This window comes from Phacochoerus africanus, chromosome 4, assembly GCF_016906955.1.
Source record: "Phacochoerus africanus isolate WHEZ1 chromosome 4, ROS_Pafr_v1, whole genome shotgun sequence".
In the NCBI taxonomy this organism is placed as follows: domain Eukaryota; kingdom Metazoa; phylum Chordata; class Mammalia; order Artiodactyla; family Suidae; genus Phacochoerus; species Phacochoerus africanus.
Window position 1 is genome coordinate 42,002,874 of NC_062547.1, and position 25,149 is coordinate 42,028,022.

At 52.9% G+C, this 25,149-nt stretch overlaps 2 protein-coding genes across 3 annotated transcripts in view; both read left to right on the top strand.

The window, feature by feature from the left end:
- PTPN5 (protein tyrosine phosphatase non-receptor type 5) overlaps positions 1-1,275 on the top strand; it is a 61,750-nt gene extending 60,475 nt beyond the window's left edge. For both annotated transcript variants that reach the window (XM_047774279.1, XM_047774280.1), the window contains exons 13-14: positions 27-140; positions 594-1,275. In XM_047774279.1, coding sequence (XP_047630235.1) covers positions 27-140; positions 594-687 — 208 coding nt within the window. In that variant the 3' untranslated portion in view covers positions 688-1,275. The remainder of the gene's footprint in view (positions 1-26; positions 141-593) is intronic.
- A 3,076-nt stretch (positions 1,276-4,351) lies between these two features.
- Positions 4,352-24,533, top strand: IGSF22 (immunoglobulin superfamily member 22). The gene is given in 33 exon segments (XM_053743494.1): positions 4,352-4,460; positions 6,662-6,793; positions 7,016-7,152; positions 8,307-8,406; positions 8,489-8,528; positions 8,736-8,910; positions 9,583-9,695; positions 10,218-10,384; positions 11,010-11,032; positions 11,035-11,062; positions 11,065-11,283; positions 12,246-12,511; positions 12,513-12,531; positions 13,554-13,654; positions 13,656-13,679; positions 13,766-13,907; positions 14,057-14,096; positions 14,098-14,265; positions 14,267-14,308; positions 14,310-14,338; positions 15,319-15,516; positions 15,519-15,620; positions 16,650-16,823; positions 17,409-17,537; positions 18,454-18,750; positions 19,203-19,215; positions 19,217-19,289; positions 19,498-19,690; positions 21,582-21,761; positions 21,764-21,807; positions 21,809-21,881; positions 22,641-22,979; positions 24,395-24,533. Coding segments are annotated over 33 exon segments (3,960 nt in total). The 3' UTR covers positions 24,466-24,533.
- Positions 24,534-25,149: the final 616 nt, after the last annotated feature.

Here is a 25,149-nt window from a genome sequence, read left to right on the forward strand (position 1 = left end):
CACCCACCCACACCCTCGGACCTCAGCGCAGGGATCGGGAGGACAGGCTGCTTCATCGCCACCAGCATCTGCTGCCAGCAGCTGCGGCAGGAGGGCGTGGTGGACATCCTGAAGACCACGTGCCAGCTCCGTCAGGACAGGTCAGCCCTTGGGTGGGGGTGGGGCACGTGGGGAGCTAGAGTCCCCCGGGGCAGCAGAGAGAGACTGATGTGTGTGCGTGGGGTGGGGGGGGGGCAGGAGGACACACACCAGGGGGACCCACTAGCGGACAGGAAGCAGGGAAGGCAGATGCCTAGAGGAGGCGGATCCAGACAGTGGTGGCTGGATGAAGAGCGGAGAGAAGTGGAGCTTGTGGACCCAAGGGCAGGGGCTGAGAGTGGTGGTGCATGTCACCCGTGACCCTGCTGTCTATGCCACAGCTGGCAGGGACAGAAGGGGCAGGGGGGGAGTGGCCAGCCAGGGTTGGCCTCTCTAAGCTGCAGAAAGGCCAGGCTAGCCCTAGTGCCTCACTGATGACTGGTGCCCTGTGGGTCAGGGGACACCTCTACGGCCATCCCTCCAAGCCCCATCCCCATTGTGCATCTGCTGGGCAGGGGCGGCATGATCCAGACGTGTGAACAGTACCAGTTCGTGCATCACGTCATGAGCCTCTACGAGAAGCAGCTGTCCCGCCAGTCCCTGGAGTGACCACACTCCTCCCCCGAGGTCCTCTGGGTACCACCCAGTCTGGGTCTGGGCCCTCATCCCGGCCACACCCAGGGCCCTGCCTCTCTCAGCCTGCTCCCCGCCCCTCCCGCTTCCTTCTCTTCAGCCGGCTCCCCCTCCTCCCTGAGCCTCGGCCTGGCCCCTGCCCCCCAACATAGCTCTTCCTACTGTACATACCGGGGACTGGGGCAGGGTGGGGGAGGGACATGCCAGGCCGGGCCTGGGGCCTCAGGGCCTGACCCACACCGCGTGACCTGGGGCCTCAGTTTTTAACGATGGTTCCATTGCTACTTGATCCAAAACGTTTCTGTGCCACACTCCACGTGTCCTGCCGCAGCGTGTTCTGTCTGTCCGTCCATATCTGCTGTCTGTACCGGACACTGTGTCTCCTCAGCCTGGGCCAGGGGTGACGAGCTTCAGCCCCAGGGTAGCCCAGGCAGAGGTGCCTGCCCTGGGCCCCCAGCCCCACTTCTCCCAACAGGCAGGTCGCACTTTGCCCCTAGTTATTGGGACCAGGCAGGGGAGGGGGCCTGAGGACCTGGAGGTCAGACACAGAGAGCTCCCAGGGGGTTGGCCACGATCTCAGCTGGGGGAGAGATCTCTGGGGTGGGGTTAGGGGAGGAGTAGCCAGGGTGGCTTCTGGGTCACTCAGGAGGCAGTGACCAGCCTGTGAGGCATCAAGGAGGAGGAGGCCAAGTGGGGGCAGTGACCCCGGAGGACCTGGCCCCTAGTGGGAGAGGGGGAGCTCCAAGGGTGGGGTGGGGACTCGGCCCCAGATCTGTGTGAAACATTCTTCTGTGTTGCTGTGGGAAATCCCTCCCAGCAGTCTTGCCCTGTGTAGCTCTGCGTGTGTCCCATGTCCATGCGTGTATTGAGAGCCCGTCAGCAGGGCGTGCATGACTCTTTGGCAACATGTGTTATCTTGGAGCCACGTGTTTTTATTGCTGACTTTAAATATTTATTCCACGGCAGACAGAGACATTTGGTGTCTTTTTATAATTTGCTCATGGTCATTGAATAGAGCAATAAACGGAGCATTTTGAGCAAAACTAGCCTCCTGGGTCTGTGTGATTGCCTCTCCCTTCTACTTCCCGTCCCCCTGTACCTCCCTTCATGCCTCTCCTCCTGGTATAGGTTCACAGTCAGGTGCATGTGGGCATGCAGACACACACACACACACACACAGAGCCTGGCCTTTTTGCTCTCTAGCGCCTCCTGGTGGAGGTTGGGAGTAAGCCAAAGTCCCTGGGCAGGGACTCCCACACACCCCACCCTCCCAGCCCGCCAGGAGCCAGGGGCCATGGGGAGCCTCATGGACAGGTGTTGGAGGCTTCCAGAGAAAGAAGAGTGTCTGGCAGGCCACCAGCTTCAACAGAGGGGTCAAGGCTGAGGGAGGGGGACTTTCAGGTCACACCCAGGCCCCTCTCTGTTGGCCAGCCCACTTATCCCATGTTAGCCCCTGCAGGTCCCAACATAGCTGCAACCCAGCAGTTTCCCTTGTAAGGCCTAGGCTGAGAGTAGCCCTCCCGCTCTATTCTTACCCCAGCCCCTAGGGATGCAGCAAAAGTAGCTGTCGTGCCCCTGCTGACAGGTGTGGGTCACCCCAGGGCAGGAGGGAGGCCAGGGCAGGGCTGCTGACCAACCAACAGGTCCTTACAAGGTAAGCAGTGTGCCTCGAGGGGGCTGGTTGAGGGTCTGGGCTGCCCATAGGGAGGAACAAGAGATGGCTGGGGTGGAGGTCCCAGAGCATGGGGGCCTGCACTCCAGCCATACTACCCTCCTGCCCAGATCAGAGGGTTGCGCTGCAAGAGTGGGAGCGGGGAGAAGAGCCAACAGTTCCCTCTTCTCTCCCCAGGTGGCCCCATGAGGCCACTCAGGCTGTCAAGGCACAGCATCAGTGGTGGCCGCCCTCAGGATTTGTGCAAAATGACAGACCCACTAGATTCTCCCCAACTCACCCCTGTTCAGTTGCCGGAAAACGGAGACCTGTTGCTTTGCTCCCCAAGCCCTGTGGGGACACACATACCCACACTACCCTGCACTCCTCAGCTCAGAGAGGTCCCACCGGACAGCAGTGAGAACCAAAACCTCTGTGCTAAAAAAGTCCCTCTGGGACCACCGCTCTCAGACTCCTGCCCACCTGCCTGGTCCCGCAAATTCCTCCAGCCTTGGCCCCGGTCTCAGTCCCTCCCATCCCCCAAAGCAGTGTCCCAGCCTAGGGCAACTGAACAGCCTGAGTAAGGGATCGCCCCCAGGGGGCCAGACATTTAAGGAACCAGTGACTCCTGGTGGCCCCATTGCAGGGGCAAAGGGAGAAGGAGACTGGCCAGTCTGCAGCCCAGGCACCAGCTGAGCCTCCAAGGCCGTGGACAAAGCAGTCGAGGGTTAAGAAGGATTGGTCACACTAAGGTAAGGCTCCCCTCTTCCCTCAGGAAAAGGGCAGAGTCTGCTACCTTCTGAACCCAGAGACGGACAGCAGGAGCTGGGACAGGGGAGCTGGTCTCAGAACTGGGAGAGCGAAACAGGCCAGGCAGAGACGTATCAATCACCGGGTGAGAGGGTAAAGTTTAGTCCCACACCTTCCAGCTCGAAAGAAAACTGTGCAGTCCCCTAGAAGGGCACTGGTCTGGGAGTCCCAAAGCCAGGGTTGTGGCCTGAGTGTCTTTGGATAGTTTCTCTTAAACAGAATAGGGTTTTAAAAACTGCCACTCTGGTGAAATCGAAGGTGCTGTGGAGCTGTTAACAAGAATGAGGAAACTTTGAACTGGGATGGGAAGCTCTCCACAAGGCATAAAGTAAAAAGAGAGCTTAAGAGTGTGTATAGGAGGCTACTTTACATGTAAAAAAGGACGGTGCAGACAAAAACATGCTCGTGTTTGTGTGAAGGAGCTCCAGAAGGAACCCAGAGACCGCAAGTGGTTACCTGCTGGGGAGGGTTGGGAGAGGGCGGGGGAGGGGAGGGAGCTCCTTCACACGGAGTTTCTATTGTTTTATTTTTTAACTATGTGAATTATCGATTCCAGAGGGGGGAAAAATTTGGGAAATAAGAATGTAACCTCTGTCTTTACCATGTCACAAGTGACAAAGCTGTAGAAACACACTGTCATCAGGCTTAGCATTCCCCCCATGCCAGGGCTCCCCAGGGCCGGGCATGAAGATCTGCAGTTTCCTTTCAAGGCCTGCTCTGGTATGGCTTAATCAGGAAGTTCCTTCTCAGGTCTGACTTCATTTCCTTCTGATGAAACAGCCAGCGCTGCCTCCCTAGTTCCATGTAGCTATCAATAGATATCCTCAACTCCCTCTGGGCCTTACTGGGTTTGCTGGGTCAGTCTAAGGCCTACATCCTCCTCCTCCAAGGATTTGGAAGGATTTGAGGGTCACTCAGTGGAGGACAGGCCCATTGGTCCTTGTAGCCAACCAGGGAAAAGGAGACACCACGGGAAGAGAAGAGAGGCCAGAGAGAAGAGGCTTACCACTGACCTCTCCTCTGCACAGCCATCTCCCCGTGTGCCCACCTGTCCTGTCCCTTCCCCCCCGACACACACATAAGGACATCTCTGAGTCTCTCTCCTGCTCCCTTCTTTGTCCTTCGTGGCCTCATCCTCTCCCTGGTTCTCCCAGGTGAGTGCCCACGCCTGCTGTCACCATGACAACCATTCACCGCAAGCAGATGGTTCAGGAACACGTGTCCATGGAGTTCTCCAGCTCCACCACCCACGTGCAGACCTTCTCCCAGACAACCAAGATCGTGGGAGGCAAGTAGAGTGGGAGCAGTGCGGGCAAGGGGGGGATCAGGTTGGGGCAGCCTTTCTACAGTCTTGGCGACTCCTGGGCCCCTCAAGAGCCCAGTATACCCCCAGAAACCCTTCCCAACCTGTCTTCTAATCTGTGCTTTGATAAAGCTTAGCCAGCTGGATGCTCACCCACAGATTGGATCTCCAGGAAAACAGCTTAGGAAAAATCAGTCACATGGATGTGTATGAGTGATGGATGACTTAATTGCTTGAGGCAATCAGAGCCATAGGCAAATGCACGAATCTCCAACAATAGGATTTCAGGCATGGAGGAAGTTAGAGAGGTAGCAATCTTACCAGCTATGAGTAACAATGCTAGCCCTGCTCCATTTAAAAAAGAGAAGACTTGGAGCTGCCAGTGGAGAGAGTCATATAAACAAGTGACTTGAGTTTCCAGACGCTCGGCCCTTGGGGACCAGACTTAGGGGAGGCTGGATCCAAGGGAAAGCTGAGAAACGGTCTCAGAGCAGAACAGATTGTTTTAGTCATTGTCTCTAGAGGAAAGTGATTAAAAGATGGCCAGGGACCAGGATATTGAATACCCGTCCTCCCAGCTGTTGCCTCTCCTTCAGAACCCTTTGTGCACAGAGTTCAAGCCCAGATAAACACTCTTTACCAACTCCTCTTTTTTTTTTTTTTTTTTTAGGGCTGCATCCATGGCATATGGAGATTCCCAGGCTAGGTAGGGGTCAAATCGGAGCAAATCCAAGCCATGTCAGCAACCTATACCACAGCTTACGGCAACGCCGGATCCCCGACCCACCGAGGCCAGGGATCAAACCCACGTCCTCATGGATACTAGTCGGATTTGTTCCCGCTGAGCCATGACGGGAACTCCCTCTCCATTTTTAGCAGAGTTTACTTTTTTTTTTTTTTTTTTTGTCTTTTTGTCTTTCCTAGGGCTGCTCCCTCGGCATATGGAGGTTCCCAGGCTAAGGGTCCAATCGGAGCTGTAGCCGCCAGCCTACTCCAGAGCCACAGCAACACGGGATCCCAGCCACGTCTGCAACCTACACCACAGCTCACGGCAATGCCGGATCGTTAACCCACTGAGCAAGGGCAGGGACTGAACCCGCCACCTCATGGTTCCTAGTCAGATTCGTTAATCACTGCGCCACAACGGGAACTCCAAGTGGTTACTTTTTGTCTAAACATTACAGAGGTCAAATAAAAACATCTGTAGACCAGGTGCAGCCTGTAGACCTCTGATCACTATTTAATGCTACTGGGTGACCAGAACTTCACAAGAGAAGCCCAAGAGATCAATAAAATCCCAAAGAGAAGTTTCCTTCTAAAAAAAGAGAAAAGGAGTTCCCTGGTGGCTCCACAGGTTAAGGATCCATTGCTGTCACTGCTGTGGCTCAGATCACTACTGTGGTGCAGGTTCAATCCCTGGCCTGGGAATTTCTGTGCACAGTTGGTGCAGCCAAAAAAAAAGTAAATAAAAGCAGAAATTCCCATTGTGGATGCTGTTGATGTGACACAACAGGATTGGTGGCGTCTTAGGAGCCACAGAGGTGCAGGTTCAACCCCTGGCCCAGCACAGTGGGTTAGGGATCCAGCATTGCCACCTGCAGCTTAGGTTGTGCCTGTGGCTATGATCTGATCTCTGGCCCAGGAGCTTCATGGGCCACAGGGTGGCCAAAAATGACCAAAAAGGGGGGGGTAGGAGTTCCTGTTGTGACTTGGCGGGTTATGAACCCAACTGTATCCATGAGGATGTGGGTTCAATATCTGGCCTCACTCAGTGGGTTAAGGACCTGGCCTTGCTATGGCTGTGGTGTAGGTGGGCAGCTGCAGCTCCAATTCGACCCCTAGTGTGGGAACTTCCATATACCGCAGATGCGGCCCTGAAAAGCATAATTAATTAACTAATTAATTTAAATAAATAAAAATAATAAAAGAGGAAAAAGTAGAACTTAAGACCGTGACCCATTTAACGAGATTGACCATTAAGGGGTAGGTAGGGCATTGGCTCCCTAGTGGTTGCAATTAGCCATAACACAATGACCCACTGACTCTAAGGTCTTTGTTTTGGCCAAAGCCAGTCCTGACTCCCCTGACCTAAAATGCCCCACTGTCCCCTCAAGAAAAGGTCAGCCCTTCAATCCCAGGCTAAGTTCTGCCCAGAGCCCATTCTGACCTCCCACCTGCCACCACAGAGGAATTCATGACAAGGAGGTCCTCCAGATCTTCGGAGTTCTTCAGCTTGGTGACCCGGAGTTCCAGCATCCCTGCCGGCAAGAGCGTCCCCGAGTTCGTGGAGAAACCTCGCCCAGTCACCGCACCCGAGGGTACGTCTCTCCCAATGTCTTCCCAGGCCCCCAGGTGCTTCCTTTTCTTCCCCAGTGTCCCAGCCGCCACCACCGCCACGGCTGCAGCCACCATCACCACCACCATTGTCCCCCCAATACACAGTAACACCAAGCCAAGCCTAGGGTCCCTCCCCTGCCCAGGGCTGGAAGCAGGCAGAAAGTGCAGTTTAGAGGCAAAAATGGTTCCTGTGCCCACTGCAGGGGATAGAGCTGTGTTCTGAACCCGGGTGCAAGGGAACCCCAAACCCCACGTCTCCTGGAAGAGGGAGAGCAGCATCCCCATCAAGGAGTCCGCCAAGATGTTCTACGACAGCATTAACAAGGAGCACGTGCTGAAGGTGAGGGGGCCAGTTATGGAAAAGGCCGGAGGCTGGGCCCCCTGGGATGGGCCCCCCGGTGCTCTCACAGACAAGAGATCCACAAGGGAGACCCAAGAACTGGAAGATGGGGAGAGGGGCTCTCAGTGTCCTAGAGGAGAGGCGGGATAAGAGAGGGTGAGTTAGGAGCTGGGGCCAGAGTGAGCAGGGGACCAAAATCAGGGGCGGGGCAAGGCAGAGCTAGGACAGGCAGGGGGCAGGACCAAATGGAAGAGAAAGAGGTTCCTGAAGGTGAAGGAGCCCAAAAGTGAGGTGAGACCAAAGCGATGGGTGTGGCCTGAAGGGGAGGAGCCCATAGTGGGTGGAGCCAGACTGAGTGGAGGCAGGGCTTGGACAGAGAGAGGGAGCTGGTCATAGAATGTAGGTGAGGTTGAGGGTTTCTGGGATCTTTCAGAAAAGCAATGCCACAAGCCAGCCCGCCTAAGGTCTAACCATCGTCTGCAGCCTCTGGGTCCAAACCTTTTGAGGAAAGGGAGGGATGGGTCCCTGGGAAACCTAGGCCTATGATTTCTCCTGTTCCAATTTGTCATGCCGGGACTTCCCACTGTGAAGGCAGAGAGCCTCCCCCCTCCGCGGGGATGCGAGTTGCATCCTTCTCCTTCCAAAAATCCATGATCGGACCCTCAGCCCCTCACTGCACACACAAGCAGCCCAGAGTCCCCCTACTGGCCAAGCTCATTCGTTCAGCAAGCATTTTCTAGGAGCACAGGGGTTATGTCAGTGCCTTTCTATAGGCACCAAGGCTCATTCACCACGGTTTCCTCAGGGACTCAGCCAAATGCCTGGTACAGAGGAGTAAATAGGTGTTCAAGAGAGGAGTACTCAGCCCAGTGCCAGAAACTGCAGGTAGCGTGACCACTCCAGGGAAGTCCCTGTCCTCCAGAAGCTCACAGCCAAGGCAGGGAATCTAATGTGGAATCAGGCTTCACACAGACACACTCACACTGACTGCTCCCTGGCACCTCCCAATCAGAGAAGCTGTTCGATCATCCACACCTACATCCAATTCTCAGCTCCTCTGCCATCCCCCAAAACGCCTTCCTTTCCTGTCTCACTGAAAGTCTCTCTGTGGTTCTCTCCCCACCTCCCCCACTAACAGCCTAACTCTGATCCAGCTGGAGCCACTGACCTCGGATGACTCTGACAACTACACGTGCATCGCAAGCAATGACCATGCAGACACCATCTATACTGTGTCCTTGCTGGTGACCAAAGGTGAGCCAGCCCCCTCCTCCTGGCCTTTCCTCTGAGGGACCAACCTCCCCCTGTCTGACCCCATCCCTCTCTCTGTACTCAGGCTAAGAAAAAGTGGATTTCAAAAAGATGTTGAAGAAGAGGTGAGGCTCGGAGGCTCCTCTGTCCAGGGCATGGAACCCCCACCCTACAGGCCAGAGCTTCTAGAAGGCCTATCAACAGGGCTCTGAGTTAACAGCCCATCCTCCGAGGATCCATGGAGTGGGGAGGGGCATCTCAAGGTTCGAAAAGCCTCCTTTTGTCTTCAGAGAAGGGCTTTAAGTGCAAGCTTGGTACCCTCTGCCTTCCAGGGGACCCCCTGCTCCCAAGAAGAAGCAGAAGAAGATGACAGATGAGAAAGAGATGCTGGAGATTTTGTCCAAGGTGCCCAAGAAGGACTTTGAGAAGGTCTGCATGGAGTATGGTTTCACCAACTTCCGGGGGCTGCTCAAGAAGCTCAAAGAGATGAAAAAAGTGGAGGTGGAGGTCAATGTCCATCAGGGGGGCAGGGGGCTGCAAGCCAGGGGCTAGGCCTTACCAAAAAGTTCCAGTGCCTGAGTGACTTTCGACGGCAAGGTCTTCCTGCTCTGCGCATGCACAGGTAAGGGCAAACTCTATTGCAGGGGCAGGAAAGGAACTTAAATCACCTTCCTTCTATCTCTCCTCTCTTCACTGCTCCCTGATGTATTTGCATGGACTTTGGAGTCAGATGGACCGGGATTCAAATTCCAGTTCTGCTGTCTTATTAACTGAGTATCCTTGGAAGGCGGGGTGTTTCTCTGGACCTAGGTTTCCTCATTTGCACAATGAAAATTATGCTTTCCTCTTTCATGTGTTCTGTGGTGGTGTTCTCATTCATTCTCACTCTCATTCTTATAATTCCTGAGCCTCATTATTGGACTTAGAGGACCTGTGTAATGGGCCTACGTATACAGAGACTGTTCCACAGACGGTGGTTCCTTTCCCTTCCCATATCCATTTCCCCCTAAATCTGCAAGTCAATCAATGTGGGGGGTTTGGGGAGGGAAGTCACAGCTATCTAATCAGCCTGGTCATTTCTCCCCAGACCCCCAAGGGGCTCCTTCAGGACTGGGGACACAGACTAAGCAGACTCCAGATGCCCCTGACGTCTGCCATTTTGTTGTCACAATCTCTCAGACCATCCGGATTCTGAAGCCCCTGGAAGACATAGAGACCAAGGTGGACAGCACGGTGGTTTTTGAATGCATCATGGAGCTGAAGGACCCCAATATCAAATGACGTGGCTCATGGTGGGTGGAACACCTAGGCAGGCCCACCCTGGAATATCATTTTTTCTCTGCACCTGTTCCCTTCAAAGACCCTCTCATTACCCATCACCCATGTCCTCTCTCCAGCCCATCAAAAGGCTACCCCCTGGTATGGTTGAAACTGGCTGGGAGCTGGGCTTTATTCTTCAGTGATCCACCAGTTTGCTGTTTGCTTTGAGACAGTTACTTTCCTTCTGTCTGCCTCAGTCTACTCATCTGAAAAGGCTGGGTAGAGAGTCCTGAAGGTCACTAAAGATCTGGGCCTCTAAGAAAAAGTGGTCTAGTGGACACTCATGCATATTTAGAGTTCAGGCCTCATGGCAGGCAGGGATCCTAGATCCCACCAGCCAGATGACGAGGCTAGAGACATCTTAGAGGCCTCTGAATATGTTTGAGGGTTTGGAGAGATAGATATGGCACCTTCCAGCTCAGCTGGCCTTGGGGAATGGGGACCACTAGAAATCTCCTAAACCCCTTCATCAGCTTCTCTCCCTATTCCGTGAGGCAGGATGATGAGCCCCTGAGGATCCAGTACTCCCTGGGCAGGTATGACACGAAGCAGATGGGCACCAAGTACATGCTGGCAATCACCAACGTGAACATAAACGACGCAGGCACCTACAGCCTGTGCGTGGGCAACAAGCGGATGAATGCAGAGCTCACGGTCCTGGGTATGCGTGTGGGCACCAGGAGGCATAGGAGGACACGGTCAGGGTCAGGAGAGAGGAATATCTCAGATGGGGGTCCATGGCAAAATGGGAGAAAAGACTGTGGGGCTATGCAAGGACTGCATGGGTGGCTGGGAATTAGCGGAGGAAACAAACATGGGGTCTAAGGGGGAGGACTGAGATAAAGGGCCCTGGGCAATGTAGCATGATGGTTAATCCACAGTCTCTGGAGTTAAACTACTGGGTTCAAATATCTGCACCTGTCCAACTTATGAGTTGTGTATTTGGGGCAAGGTATGCAACTTCTCTTTGCCTCTGTTTTCCCATCTGAAAAATGGGAATTAATAGGAGACTCTTCCTATGTGATAAATGGATGCTTTAATATGTGCAATTTGGCTAAAATAGTGCCTGGAACATATCTAAAATCAGACAAATTAATATTCATTTAAAAAATTGGTCTTATCATTCCTGGGGAGGATGCCAGGGATTCATAAGCACGGTGAAAGGAAGGATGTGGGTTACAGGAGGCCAGTGATACCTGAGTCTGTCTGCCCCCCTTCACCATCCAACCCCTCAAGCAGGCCCAGAAATGCAGCCCAATGACTGTCCCTCTTACTTCTTGCTGCAGATGAGCCACTGAAGTTCTTGGGAGAGAGATGAAGCCCATGAAGGAGACAGAGCGCCAACAGCAGTGTTTGAGATCCGCCTCTCCAAGAAAGTGCCCAACTTTGTGTGGAAGTTCAATGGAAAGGAGTTGAAGAGGGATGACGAGTATGCCATCACAGTGTCTGAAGATGGTCTGACCCACACGCTTAAGATCAAGGATGCCAGACTCAGCGACAGTGGCGAGGTCTCTGCCGAGGTAGGGAACCTGGTTCAGAAGGCCCAGCTCAATATTGACTGTGAGTGGTTGGCCAGAGCTTGAGGGGTGGGCACTCATCCATCCACCCATCCATCTATCCATCCATCAGCTATCCACCCATCCATTCATGTATCCATCCATCTTCTCCTTGCAAGGCCCTGTCATGGATACTAGGAAGATAGAGGGTTCTCCTCCCTAACTCCTAGTCTAGAGGGAGAAGCAGGTGGGGAAATGGAACTAGAACAAAAGTTCTCAAGCAAGGAGTCAAGACACACTGGGATCTTACTACCAGCGGGGAGATCATCGGCCAAGAAATTTTTAACTTTTAGGGCTCTAATATCATATATTACAGCACATCACTCTAGACTACTTGCATTCTTAGAGCTAGTTTAGAGAGTTTCATGTGATGGTAGATACATCAAGAAGCATGTCGCACATGTGACCACACTTGACACGTGACATGGAATCATCATTGCTGTGATGGAGGGAGACATGGGGGTTGTGAGAACCCAAAGAAGAAGTACCACCTGGCAAGGTCAGAAAGGATGTGATGAAATGATGGCCAAGCTTTACCAAGAGAAACGAAAAGAGGTCTGGTTTCCAGAGAAAGGGGAAGAGAAGAGGACATTCTCAGGAGAGGGAACAGCATGTATGCATGTCCAGACACTGAGAGACAATGCAATTATGGCTGGAGTTCCAAGGGGGCATTAGAGAAACTGACTGCAGGGCTGTAAGGAGGTAAAAAGCTATTGTCCTATTGTACGTATGAGGACTGAGACTCAGAGGGAGAATGCATTGCATACCATCAGCTAGCAGTGAGAGGCAGAGTTGGAACTCTCCACTGCCCGGTACCTCTGTGAATCACACATTGCACGCAAACGCACTCCGTGTCACACGGCCTTGTGCTTTCTGGGGTCAAAAAGAAGCGTGGGGCAACATCACGCAGTAGGGAAGGGTTGTGGGAGGTTTGGAGCAGGACCAAGTGTTTGTCTGACTTTGTAGGCATCCCCATAAAGTTTGTGAGCAACCTCAAGAATGTACTTGTGAAAGAGAAGACCCGTGCATGCCTTGAGTGTGAGCTGACGTCCAAGGATATGACCCTGCGCTGGAAGAAGGACAGGCAGCTGCTGGAGCACAGCCCCAAATACAGGACGAGCCATGAGGGCAAGCGAGCAGAGCTGGTCATTGATGACGCGCAGCTCAGTGACAGCCTCGAGTACACGGTGGTGGCTATGCAGGATGGGAACCCCACTGAATACTGCAGTACTTGCTGTACTCACCGTGGAGGGTATATATGCACCCTGTCAGTCCTCACTGACCAATCCCCACCGCCGCCCCGCCCTAATAGTTTCTTACTGTGGAATTCACCATTTACCCTGCTGACTTCAACCCTCCTCCAGACCATGATTTATTTCTACCTCCCCCTGCCCCGGGACCACCCCCATCTCTCAAATTCTGACCATCTCCGACCTCCCGGGCCCTGATCATTCCTCATCTTTTGAACTCTGTCCAAAATCCCTTGACTTCATCCATCATTTACTTCCAGACTCTGACCATGCCTATCAACCCTGATCATTCACACCTTTTGACCCTGGCCAGCCCCTACTTGCTGTCCCTGACCATTCCCCACTGACCTGACCTGACCCTCAACTCCCAATAAGCGCTGAGTATCCCATAGAGCAGCATAACCACAGCTAAAGATCCCAACTCCACTAACCACCTGCATCTCTGTTGTCTAGTCCTCTTCTTCACCTGAGCATCCTAAGTCCCCACTGACCAACCTCTGATGACAGCCTCCCCTGTGCCATCTCCTGTAATTCCTGGTTGCCATTTCCCAATGCCACTGTTTTCCTCAGCCACTGTTTTCCTCAACCTTCTCTCTACCTGCTTCAATCCCTCCACTGTCAATTCCCCATTCACCCAATTCCAAACATCTTGCTCATCATAAATGATTTTTTTTTGTCTTTTTAGGGCCACACCCGCGGCATATGGAGGTTCCCAGCTAGGGGGGTCCGATCGGCGCTGTAGCCACCAGTCTGCACCACAGCCACCACAACACCAGATCTGAGCCGCATCTGCGAGCTACACCACAGCTCACAGCAATGCAGGATCCTTAACCCACTGAGGGAGGCCATGGATAGAACCCGAAACCTCATGGTTCCTAGTCGGATTTGTTTCCACTTCACCAGGACAGGCAACTTCTCATCATAAATGATTTTGACAGACCACCCCACGCCCCCGCACACGCCGTTTTCCCTCGACCCCTTCCACTCAACATCCTAACCCAGGCCCTGCCTCCTTTGTCTCCAGAGCGGCTGGCCACGGTGAAGAGCGGGATGTCTGATGTGCAGGCGGCCACAGGGACCCCGGCTGAGCTGTGCGTAGTGCTGAACGACGAGAAAGTGGAGGGCAATGTGGCTGAAGGATGGCAAGGAGGTCCGAGGCAACGGCCAGGGAAGGGAATGGAGAAGCAAAGGATCCACCAGACACACTCACACTCATGCCCTCTCCTCACCCCACAGATCAAGGGCTTGCCTGGCGTGCAGATCGTGAAGCAGGGTGCGGTGCACAAGCTCATCTTCCCCAATATGGGGCCCGAGCACGAGGGCAAGTACACATTCCGGGCCAGGGGTGCAGAGAGTGAAGCCTCAGTATTTATTGCAGGTAAAGTCACCCCCCCAGACAAATCTAGACCACGTTTGGCCCACCCACCTACTCCTAGCTCCTCCCCCAGTCCCATAGGCTCCTCCACCATCCCTTGGCTCCTCCCCCACCCCTGCTGGGCAAGTCTTCCCTGCCGACCTGCCCTGTAGATCCTCCTATCATCGACCTGTCGCTACTGGAGGCGCTAGCCGCACCCTGTGACCGTGAAGGTGGGCCACACGGCGAACATCAAGGTGCCTTTCCGAGCCAAGCCTCTGCCCAAAGTGACATGGTACAAGGACGGCATGGAAGTGACGGAGGAGGAACGCGTGTCAATAAAGCTTGGGGAAGAGCAGGCGCTGCTCACCATTTCAAACTGTGAACAGCGGCCTTATTCTGCTCAAGCTCAAGAATGACTACGGCCACAGCCACTCTGCACCTCAGCGTGCTGGGTGAGGGCAGTACCCTGGCTTGGCTAGGCTGGGGGCACCTGCTGCTCAGGGCTTAGGACGCAGGCGGAGGAGAGAATTGGAGTTTGGGCTGAGCATGGGATTGAAGTCCTGGCTTTGCAGCTAGAAGCCCACTTCCTAAGGTCCTAACTAGGTGGCCTTGGGCAAGTCAGTTAACTCTGAAACTGGATGTTCTTTTTAAATGCCTATCTCAAGGGAATTTAAAGAATGTAGCAGAGTGCACAGCCCATAATAGACCTTCACATGTTCCTTAAGTATTGTGATTGACTTGGAGATGAGGATGTGGTTGGAACTAAGGTGGAAATAGCTGAAAGAGAAGTGGGATTTAGGGATGAAATTTGGTTGGGAAGAGAACTGGAGTTGGAAGTGAAGTAGAGTGAGGGGGGGGAGATACGATTAGGGATAAAACGGGGTTGTAGGGAAAGGTGGAAGGGGAGTAGAAATGGGGCTTGAACATAAAGTTAGAGAAAGAGAGGAGGAGCTGGCCTTAGTGAACTCATTCATTCAACATCCAACACACACACCCCATCACCACCTCCTCCACGTGCATGTCCATCAAGCCGTGGGTTGGGATGGCTTAGGTTTCAATTCGGTTCAGCAGCATGGTTGAGCACCTCCTCTGTGTTGTCAGTGCTGGGGACACGGAGTGAATTATCCCCAGCAGTCCTTCAACCCCAAAGGGATGAAAACTGGCAGACATGTTATTATAAAATAAACTATAATCAGAAAAAGTACTGGAGACCTTGTCTGAAAGAAGACCGGTGGACATGTGCTGAAGCAGGGGCTCTGCAGGTCTCCAGGTCACCTATTCCCAGGCAGATGGAATCTCAGGGGAACAGGGATCAAACTCTTAGGGATCCACAAAACTCAGAATCTAGCCATGTCCCAGTCGGGTGAACTCCGGTGAGCGGTTTTGGTCCTTTGTTCCAAAGCCCCATTCTGACACTATCTTTTGTCCTCAGACCGTCCCAAGCCTCCCCAAGGCCAGGTGGAGTTCCTGGAGCTCTCCGGGAATTGTGTGCACATGAAGTGGAAAGCCCCAAAGGACAACGGCGGGCGACCTGTGACACAGTTCATAGTGGAACAGAGAGCAATTGGCAAGAAGTCCTGGATTAAGGTCGGCAAGGTGGACAGCAAAGTCACCAAGTTCTCCACCAACAAGTGGAAGAGGGGAAAGCCTACCAGTTTCGAATCCTGGCCATCAATTCAGAAGGAGTGAGCGACCTGCTGGAGACAGAGGAAGTATTTGCAGGAAATCCTATTGGTCAATGAGACGGCCCCATGCTCAATGGGGAACTCGGGGGCCACTGTGGGGGCCATTCGGCCAGTGAGGAATGCTGGTCTGTTGGGGGGATGCCACAGGGTCATCTCTAACAGCCCCATGAGACAGACTAATTCTAGGGTTAAGAGCAGAACCTTATTTGGGGCAGGAATTCTCAGCTTCTTCCAGTCAGGTCACATGCACAGCCAGCTCCTGTGTGCATATCCAGAACTGTGCACAACTCCAGGGAAATTACCCCACTTGTTTCTCTATTCCAGAAACCATCCCTTACCCAAGGAGAGTGATGTTTGGATAACTTTGAATCCATTCTAATTTTTTTTTTCCAAAGAAAATCCTTGACACCTGGGCATTTGGGGAGGTTTTGGCCACACCCATGACATGCAGAAGTTCCCTGGCCAGGGATCAAACATGGCCCACAGCAGTGACAATGCAGGATCTTTAACCCACTGAGCCACCAGGGAACTCTCACCACTGACATTTTAATTATGATTGTTAATTAATTACTTACTACACTTCTCCCAACTGAGCTCTCTGTCTCTATGTGTCAAGATAGTACATTACAAACTGTGCCATTGGGGATCACACAGGTTGGAAAAATCAAATCAGTGATTCTCCATCTTAGCTACACCTTAGAATCTCTTGAGGTCTTTAAAAAGTGCTGATGCCAGAGTTCCTATGTGGCTCAGAGGAAACAAATCTGACTAGTACCCATGAGGACACAGGGTCAATCCCTGACTTCGCTCAGTGGGCTAAGGATCTGGCGTTACCGTGAGCTGTGGTGTAGGTCGAAGATGCAGCTCAGATCTTGCGTTGCTGTGGCTGTGGTATAGGCTGCCGGCTGTAGCTGTGATTCAACCCCTAGCCTGGGAACCTCCATATGCCGTGGGCACAGGCCTAAAAAAAAAAAAAAAAAAAAGCAATCATTGGCTTAAGCATTTTAAGGAGGGGACCAGAGGGAGGTCAGCATGGGGTGGGCAACTATCTACATGCTCTTCCCTCTGTCTCCCACAGAGCCCCCTGGTCTTGCCTCCCAGCCTCAAGTGACTGATGTGACCAAAGAGTCCATGACCATCACATGGAACGCCCCCACCCAAGATGGGGGAGCCCCAGTGCTTGGCTACGTTGTGGAGCGGAGGAAGAAAGGCAACAACCTGTGGGTGCCAGTGAACAAAGACCCCATCCAGGGTGAGGTCCTAGGGACAGAGGCCCAGGAGGGACAAAGGAAGACTTTGTTGGGTGGACCCACCTACCTCTGCTGCTCTGAACATACCCCATCCTCCAACTACTTTGGGGGTTTTATTTTTTTTGTTATTATTATTTTTTTCTTTTTTTTTTTTTTTTGGTCTTTCTAGGGTCGTACCTGCGGCATATGGAAGTTCCGAGGCTAGGAACCACTGAGCCGTGGCAGGAACGCCCCTTTGGGGATTTTAATAGCATCCCATCGAGTTCCCATTGCAGCACAGTGGAAACAAATCCGACTGGCATCCATGAGGATGAGGGTTCCATCCCTACCCTCACTCAGTGGGTTAAGGATCCGGCGTTACCATGATCTGTGGCGCACATCAAAGATGTGGCTTGGATCCCATGTTGCTGTGGCTGCGGTGTAGGCCAGCAGCTATAGCACCAATTTGACCCCTAGCCTGCGAACTAACATATGCTGGGCGTGCGGCCCTAAAAAGCAAAAAAAATAATCCCATGTCCTTTCACTCTATGGTCACTTCCATGTCCTGTTGGACCCCGGCCTTATGACCCCTCAAATTCCCACTCCAGGTACCAAGTACACTGTGGATGGCCTCCTGGAAGACACAGAATATGAATTCCGAGTTGTAGCGGTGAATAAGGCAGGCCCCAGACAGCCCAGTATGCCGTCCAGCTCGGTGGTAGCCAAGAACCCTGTCAGTGAGTACGGGGCTGCCAGGCCCCAACACATAATGGAATTAGCCATTCGAGGTAGAAAGAGGATTTTGTCCTGGGAAAGTCTATCAGGAGGGGGTCACAGAGTCTCCACTCTCCGGGAACTGCCAGCCTGAGAGAGGGACAGGATTCACACAAGAACAAGTCTTCACATAAAGACTGAGAGTCAGGGACAGTGAGGAGGGGGGGTGGAAAAAAAGTTTTGATCAAACATTGAGTTATCTGGGTAGGTGAGGTCTTAGAGGCATGTTTGAGGATTGAGAAGGGGTGTTAGGGAAATGATTGGGAGGGTGCCGAGCCTAGGGATGGGAATATTGCACATGGATGATGCGCTGGGCCAAAGGCTGGAGTTTTTTTTTTTGTTTTTGTTTTGTTTTGTTTTTTTGTCTTTTTGCCTTTTCTAGGGCCGCTCCCGCGGCATGTGGAGGTTCCCAGGCTAGGGGTCTAATCTGAGCTGTAGCCACCGGCCTACGCCAGAGCCACAGCAACGGGGATCCGAGCGCGTCTGCAACCTACACCACAGCTCACGACAATGCCGGATCCTTAACCCACTGAGCAAGGCCAGGGATCAAACCCACAACCTCATGATTCCTAGTTGGATTCGTTAACCACTGAGCCATGGCAGGAACTCCTAAAGGCTGGAGTTTTGAACATCGAGAGGGTGAGTGTATAGTGTATATTGAATGTGGAGGGTATTGACTTCAAGAGTGTAAGTACTGAGTCAGTGAGAGACTTGAACCTGGAGGTTGTTGAGGGTGCAAGGTTGGGTACTGAGCATGTGAACTGTGAGAGCAGAAGACAGAGGGGGTAAAAGTTAGGTGTCAGGGTACTGAGTGTGGGACCTGGGCACAGGGTTGAGTGGAGAGGAGTTTGGGGGCTGACTAGTGTCTGTGTCACCCAGAACCCCCAGGCCTGGTGCAGGGCCTGCGCGTGTCTGATTCCTCCAACTCCAGCATCTCCCTGACCTGGAGGGCACCTGTAGATGGAGACCCACCCTCTGGCTACATCCTTGAGATGCGGGCTGAAGACACCAAGGAGTGGGCCAAGTGCACAAAGATCCCCATCTCAGGCACCTACTCCACAATGGGAGGCCTCACTGAGAGGCAGAAATACTTCTTCCGAATCCGGGCTGTGAACGAGGCTGGGGTTGGGGAGCCTGTGGAGCTAGACAAGGGGGTCCGGGCGATGCCACCACTAGGTGAGGGATGCAGGAAGGGCTTCGGTTTAGGGCCCAGCATCCTAGCTCCACACCTTCCTCTCTGGGACCTCATCCCACAGGAAAAACTGGGTGATGCTGTGATCAAAAAAAGTCATCCATATTTGTCGTGGCTTTACAGAGCTAGGGATGACCTCAGGGGCTTCTTTACCAAAAAGAAAAAAAACCCATGCATTGTGTGCCAAAGAATATCTACCATGTGACAAGGGAGGTGTTAGGGATACAAAAACAAATAAGACACAAAACCTGCCCTAGAGTCTCATCTGCTATTAGAGAGAGACAGATGGGGGAAAATTCACAGCATTGCAGTTGCTAGAGGTCGTGTGGCCTGCAGGGAGAGCATGAAGGAGGAGAGGTTGGGAAAGGCTTTGGAGGGGAGGCTTAAAGCTGAGTCTTCTGGAAAGAGTGATCCACCTCTGTCTCCTCTATCTCAGCTGCTCCCAAGTTGACTCAGCACCCGGCTGAAGAGTCACATGGTGGTTCGCGCTGGGACAGCTCTCTGCATCCATGCCACCTTCTCTGTGAGTCATTCCTGACCTTGGCCCCCAGATGCCCACCACTTAACCAAGATGGCTGCTATAGAGAGCTGTCATAGTCTCAGCATTTGGCTCTATGCCTCGCCAGACCCCTGGCATTAGAGCCTGGCTGGAGACTCCTTAAGAGTGGGTGAGGGCCTGCCCACACATAACACCCCGTTGACCCCTGGTGCCATCTCCTGTCAATACCCAGGGCTCACCACCACCCAACGTGATCTGGCAGAAGGACGGCATCCCCACCAAGGGCAGGGAGACCATCACCAAGAGCAAAAACCATTCCCAGTTCCTCATCAACAGCACCAAGCGCTCTGACTCAGGAGTGTACCGCATCTTGCTCCAGAATGAGTTTGGAGAGGCATCCTATGACATCCATGTGTGTGTAGCAGGTATGACAATGGGCAGAGGCCTGGGGCGGGGGACATCCACGCACATGTTTGAGTTCTTAACACTGTACAGTCACATCTTAAGGTAGTGAAATCTCTGGCACCACAGAGCAAGACTTTATCAGCTGTTGCCTTAATGGAGAAGGTTGTTCTACTTTTTCTCAGTATCTTAAAGCCCCAGAGGCATTGAACTAGGACCAAGCCCTTATTTCAGCCTCTGCAGTCATATCTGGTGAGCTTCAGGGCATATGCAGAGTAAAGTCAGTGGGCAGAGAGAGAGCAAAGAATGGGTAAGGGGACAGAAGGACTAGATGGAGATGAAACCATTAAAAATGGGGTGGAGTTCCTGTCATGGCTCAAAGGTTAATGAATCTGACTAGGAACCATGTGGTTGTGGGTTCAATCCCTGGCCTTGCTCAGTGGGTTAAGGATCTGGTGTTGCTGCGAGCTGTGGTGCAGGTCACAGACATGGCTCCGATCCCGCGTTGCTATGGCTGTGGCATAGGCTGGCAGCTACAGCTCCAATTAGACCCCTAGCCTGGGGACCTCCATATGCCACAGGAGCGGCCCTAGAAAAGGAAAAAAAAAATCAGGGTAACTTGCCTATATATCATTGGGAATACTTTTAAAATTTGTGATACGGTCATCTGGAGAGCCCTTTTAGGGAAACTTCACAGTCCCAGAGTGTCATGGCCATATAGCTTCATTAGAATTCCTGAACCGTAGGAGCTCCTGCTGTGGCAAAGCAGAAACGAATCAGACTAGGAAACTTGAGGTTGCAGGTTTGATTCCTGGCCTCGCTCAGTGGGTTAAGAATCTGGCGTTGCAGGAGTTCCCATCGTGGCGCAGTGGTTAACGAATCCGACTAGGAACCATGAGGTTGCGGGTTCGATCCCTGCCCTTGCTCAGTGGGTTGACGATCTGGCGTTGCCGTGAGCTGTGGTGTAGGTTGCAGACGCGGCTCGGATCCCACGTTGCTGTGGCTCTGGCGTAGGCCGGTGGCTACAGCTCCGATTGGACCCCTAGCCTGGGAACCTCCATATGCCGCGGAGTGGCCCAAGAATGGCAAAAAAAAAAAAAGAATCTGGCGTTGCCATGAGCTGTGGTGTAGGTCGCAGACATGGCTCAGATCCATGTTGCTGTTGCTGTGGCTGTGGTGTAGGCCAGCAACTATGGCTCCTATTCGACCCCTATCCTGGGAACCTCCACATGCCAAGGTGCAGCCCTAAAAAGCAAAAACGTTCTTTCTAGGGAGTTCCTGTTGTGGCTTATTGGGTTATACCTGACTAGTATCCATGAGAATACGGGTTCGATCCCTGGCCTCACTCAGTGAGTTAAGGATCTGGCATTGCCATGAGCTGTGGTGTAGGCCGCAGATGAGGCTCACATCCCACATTGCTGTGGCTGTGGTGTAGGCTGGCAGCTGCACCTCTGTTCTGACCCCTAGCCCATGAACTTCCATATACCACAGGTGGCCTTTTAGGGGGGGAAAAAAAAAAGTTTTCTGACCCCAAGACCTCAGCTGCCTGAGATTTAGATGAAGATAAATATGGCATTCCTATAGTGGCGCAGCAGAAACGAATCCGACCAGTATCCATGAGGATGTGGGTTCAATCCCTGGCCCCGTTCGTGGGTTGGGGATCTGGTGTTGCTGTGAGCCTGTGGTGTAGGCCAGCAGCTATAGCTCAGATCCGACTCCTACCCTGGGAACCTGGATATGTCATGGGTGAGACCCTAAAAAAGCAAAAAAAAAAAAAAAAGAAGAAGAAGAGGATGAAGAAGAAGGTAAATGTGCATCCCATCCTCCTTAGGGCTTGGGAGGCGGCTAGGGTGGGGTCACACAACTCTAGCTAACCTCCTCCAGGGTTACTGATGGATCTGCGGACTCTTCCAGATTTTCCACGGCCACCCACAAACCTACGGTTGTTTGAGGAGGTCCCCAACACTGTGACTCTGACCTGGAACCACAGCCCCAATGTGCAGGAGGATAGCGAGTCTCACTATGTCATCATGAAGTGGGATGCCAGCACCGCCACCTGGTTCACTGCAGCAGAGTGTGTTTTCAGCAACAAGTATAGGTGACGGGTTTGATCCCAGGCAGGAAGTACTACTTCAGAGTACACGGCCCGGAACAAAATCGGTGACAGTGACCCACTTGACTCCAAGGATACCTGGCATGTCAACAAGGACAAGAGTGAGTCTGGGGTCTTGGGGTTCAGGTAACCTCTAGGATCCCTGATGCTGGGGATGAGATAAGGTGGGCAGGGGTACCCAGGATTTGAGGTAAAATCTGAATTAATGTAGGGGATCCTGGGGAGAAAAGCAGAGGTCTGGAAGGCTAGGGGAGAATATTCTTTCAGAGTGTTCTGAGGCGGGGACTAATGCGGAGGTGGGGAGGTCCCCTGGTGAAGGGGTTGATGGTGGGTGCGGGAGGAAAGGGCAGGAGCGTGGAGCAGAGACGCGGTCTGAACAGAGGAATCAACGGGGGTGAGGACTTAGGGAGGGTCCACGTAGTGAGGATGACATCCAGAAACCCTGGAGGGAGGGGTTGAGGGTAGGGATCCTTGGGCAAACTTGAAACAAGGGCCTAAATTGGAGAGAGCGGAGACCGACCGCTGAGGCAGGGATGGCGCTGGGGAAAACTTGGATGGGGAATTGCAAGCCAGGTAACAGCTCGAGTCCGGAAACTGGCGGCTGGAAAGACGTCTAGGACTTCCGGGTTTGGAAAAGCATAAAAAATCCCCAGATTTGGTTTAGGTCTTGGAAACCAGCCGCGGCATGGGGATGGGAGAGTGGCGGAAGGGGAACCTTAGGAACTAATATAAAGCCGGGGCCCAGAGCTCATAGCGTGTGGGAATCTAATCTAGGTCATGGGGGTTTCGTGAGCTGGGTCTGCGGGGTGCCTTCTGAGCTCTAAGCCGGCGCGCAGCGGGTGGGGTGCCCGCCCGTCCAGCCCGCACAATCGAAGACCTGAGCACCAAGCCGAAGACGTACCAGCAGAAGGACTGGCGCCACGCGCCGCGCTTCCTGATCCCGCTCAGGCCGCACAGGGTGCTGGGCGGCCAGGACTGCACCATGACCTGCGCCTTCCTGGGGAACCCGCGGCCCACCGTGACCCTCTACAAGGGCGACGTCAACATCACAGCCAATTCCAAATTCTGGTACAACTCCATCAGCGGGGTGTGCACTATCGTCATCCCCACCTGCACACTCAAGGACAGCGGCGAGTACAGCGTGTTGGTGGAGAACGAGCTGGGCAAGGACCGCAGCAGCTGCAAGCTCACTGTCTATGGTGAGGGCGCCTCACCTGGCCGGCCGGGGAGGGTGCGGGCGCTCCGGCTGTGTCCTGTCTGGAGCAGAGGCGCAAAATGGTGGTCTCCTGGGCTGTTGACTCTTTTCCTATGGCTGTCACTATTTCATCTGCCATTGGGTGGGGTAAACATTCTCTAACCGGCCAACGTCGGTAACACTTTCCCATCCTCTCCATATCATTTGTTATGTGCCTGGCCTCTGCAGAGCTGGGAGTTTGCAATCCCTCAGTAGTCAGTAGTCAGTAGTTTGCAACTCTGGGTGGGCCTAGACTTGCATTTGAAAAAGATACTGGTGATCAGCCCTAAAACCAGACTTTCCAATCACAATCTCCCTGGCAGGGATCTGGAAGGAATCTCTATAACATTTTGCTAGTGGTTCTGATATGCAACCAAGATTGAAAACTACTGGGAGTTCCTTGGTGGCTCAGTGGGTTAGGGATCTGCCAGTTGTCACTGCTGAGGCATGGGTTTGACCCCTGGCCTGGGAATTTCCACATGCTACTGGTCTAGGATAAGGATAGATGGGAGGCACTGAAGGGAATTTACTGAAGGCCCTCCCTCTGCACACACATGTGTGATGTCTGCTCATGTAGGGAAATATTTTATTTCTTCCTACCTACCCTACTGTCTTCAGAGCTAAACAGCTAGTAGCGTGAACTCCCTAAATGCAAAGATGTCCTGCCTTGCTCCCCGTTGCTTCATCTCCCTCCTAGCTTTTCCATGATCTATCAGATAATATCACAATCAACAAGGCTTTCCCCTAACCCTGCCACCCTCTCTCTCGAGCCTCATCCTCTGCCACTCTCTGAAGTCTCCGTGGCACCCTATTGGTGTCCATGGTCTCCATGGTTACAGACCTTTTTCATCCTGCTAGAGATGACTTTCTCTGGAGAAAGGACCGTGTCCCGTCTCCCAAGTGCTCAGCTAAGTGTCTGGCACAGAAATGCTGCCTCCACAGTGGCTGCCGAACTGTGTAAGAGAACTAGGCCAGGGAAGGCACTATGGGAGACATCCAGCTTTCATTCCACAGCTAGAGAGATCCCTGACAACTTAATTCTGCTTGTAAGCACACGGGCCCAGGGCCCTGGCTCCAACACTGACCAGCCATGTGACCTTGGCAAGTCACTCTGAGTTTGTTTTCCCATGTGTGCCTTAGGGCTGCTGTGAGGATTAAATGAGATGGTGCATAGCAGTGCCTGGCACAATGCACGGCAAATAGTAAATGCTGAATGACTGGCAGCTCTTGGCCTCACACACTCAGCTGACCTTGGAAGACGGGGGCTGGGAGGATTGAGGAACCCCTGGTTCCTGCATAGTGACTGCAAACCCAGCAATTTGGAGTTTCCCTTGCCCCTAGCATCATTAACACTAATGAGTACTTACTTTGCTCTTTCAGACAAAGATGCCAAGTCAATTCTAGCATCCATCACTAAGAGTCTGCAGAAGAAATCAAAGTACTTTATGTGAGCTCCAGCCCAGCCGAGGCATCAGGAGGATGTTGTAATGTAGGGCTTCTTGGCCTGTCCTCTGTGTGGTCCCAGTGAGGGAAGCACAGTTCACTCTGTGGTGCTTATCAATGTAAACATTCAGTGAAGGGACAATAAATTGAGCGCACCCTCGCCTGTTCCTGACCATGGTGTGCAGCAGGGACCAAGGAGATGAGCTTAGGAGTGGAAAATATGCAGAACCCAGACCCCTGAGAGCTTGGTCAAAACCCACCCACATGTGGAGTGACCAGTCCCTCTTTTGACTGAGCCTTGCCCTGCCTTCCCCTTTACCACAGCCACACTGCACCCCGCACCCTGCCCAGGGTATAGGAGGGAAAGTCTTGCTGGCTTCATCTTGCCCTCTTCATAGATGTGTCTTCAGAGTTCTGGGACTTGAAGGGATCAGGACATTGACTCTTTAGTGTCTAGGGTTCCCACGTTTTGAGAATTAGAGCATCTGAAAGCTAGAAGGGGATGGTCACCAGCTCACTAGGTTTCACAACAGAAAATCCTTCCTTTAAAAAAAAAACACACACACACACACAACTCAAGAAGCTCCTGGACTTGAAACAAGAACATGGGGTCTTTGAGCCTCCCTCCTCCTGCCAGGGATCCCTGTAAAAACCCTGGTTTGAGGGAGCTCCCATTGTGGTGCAGCAGAAAT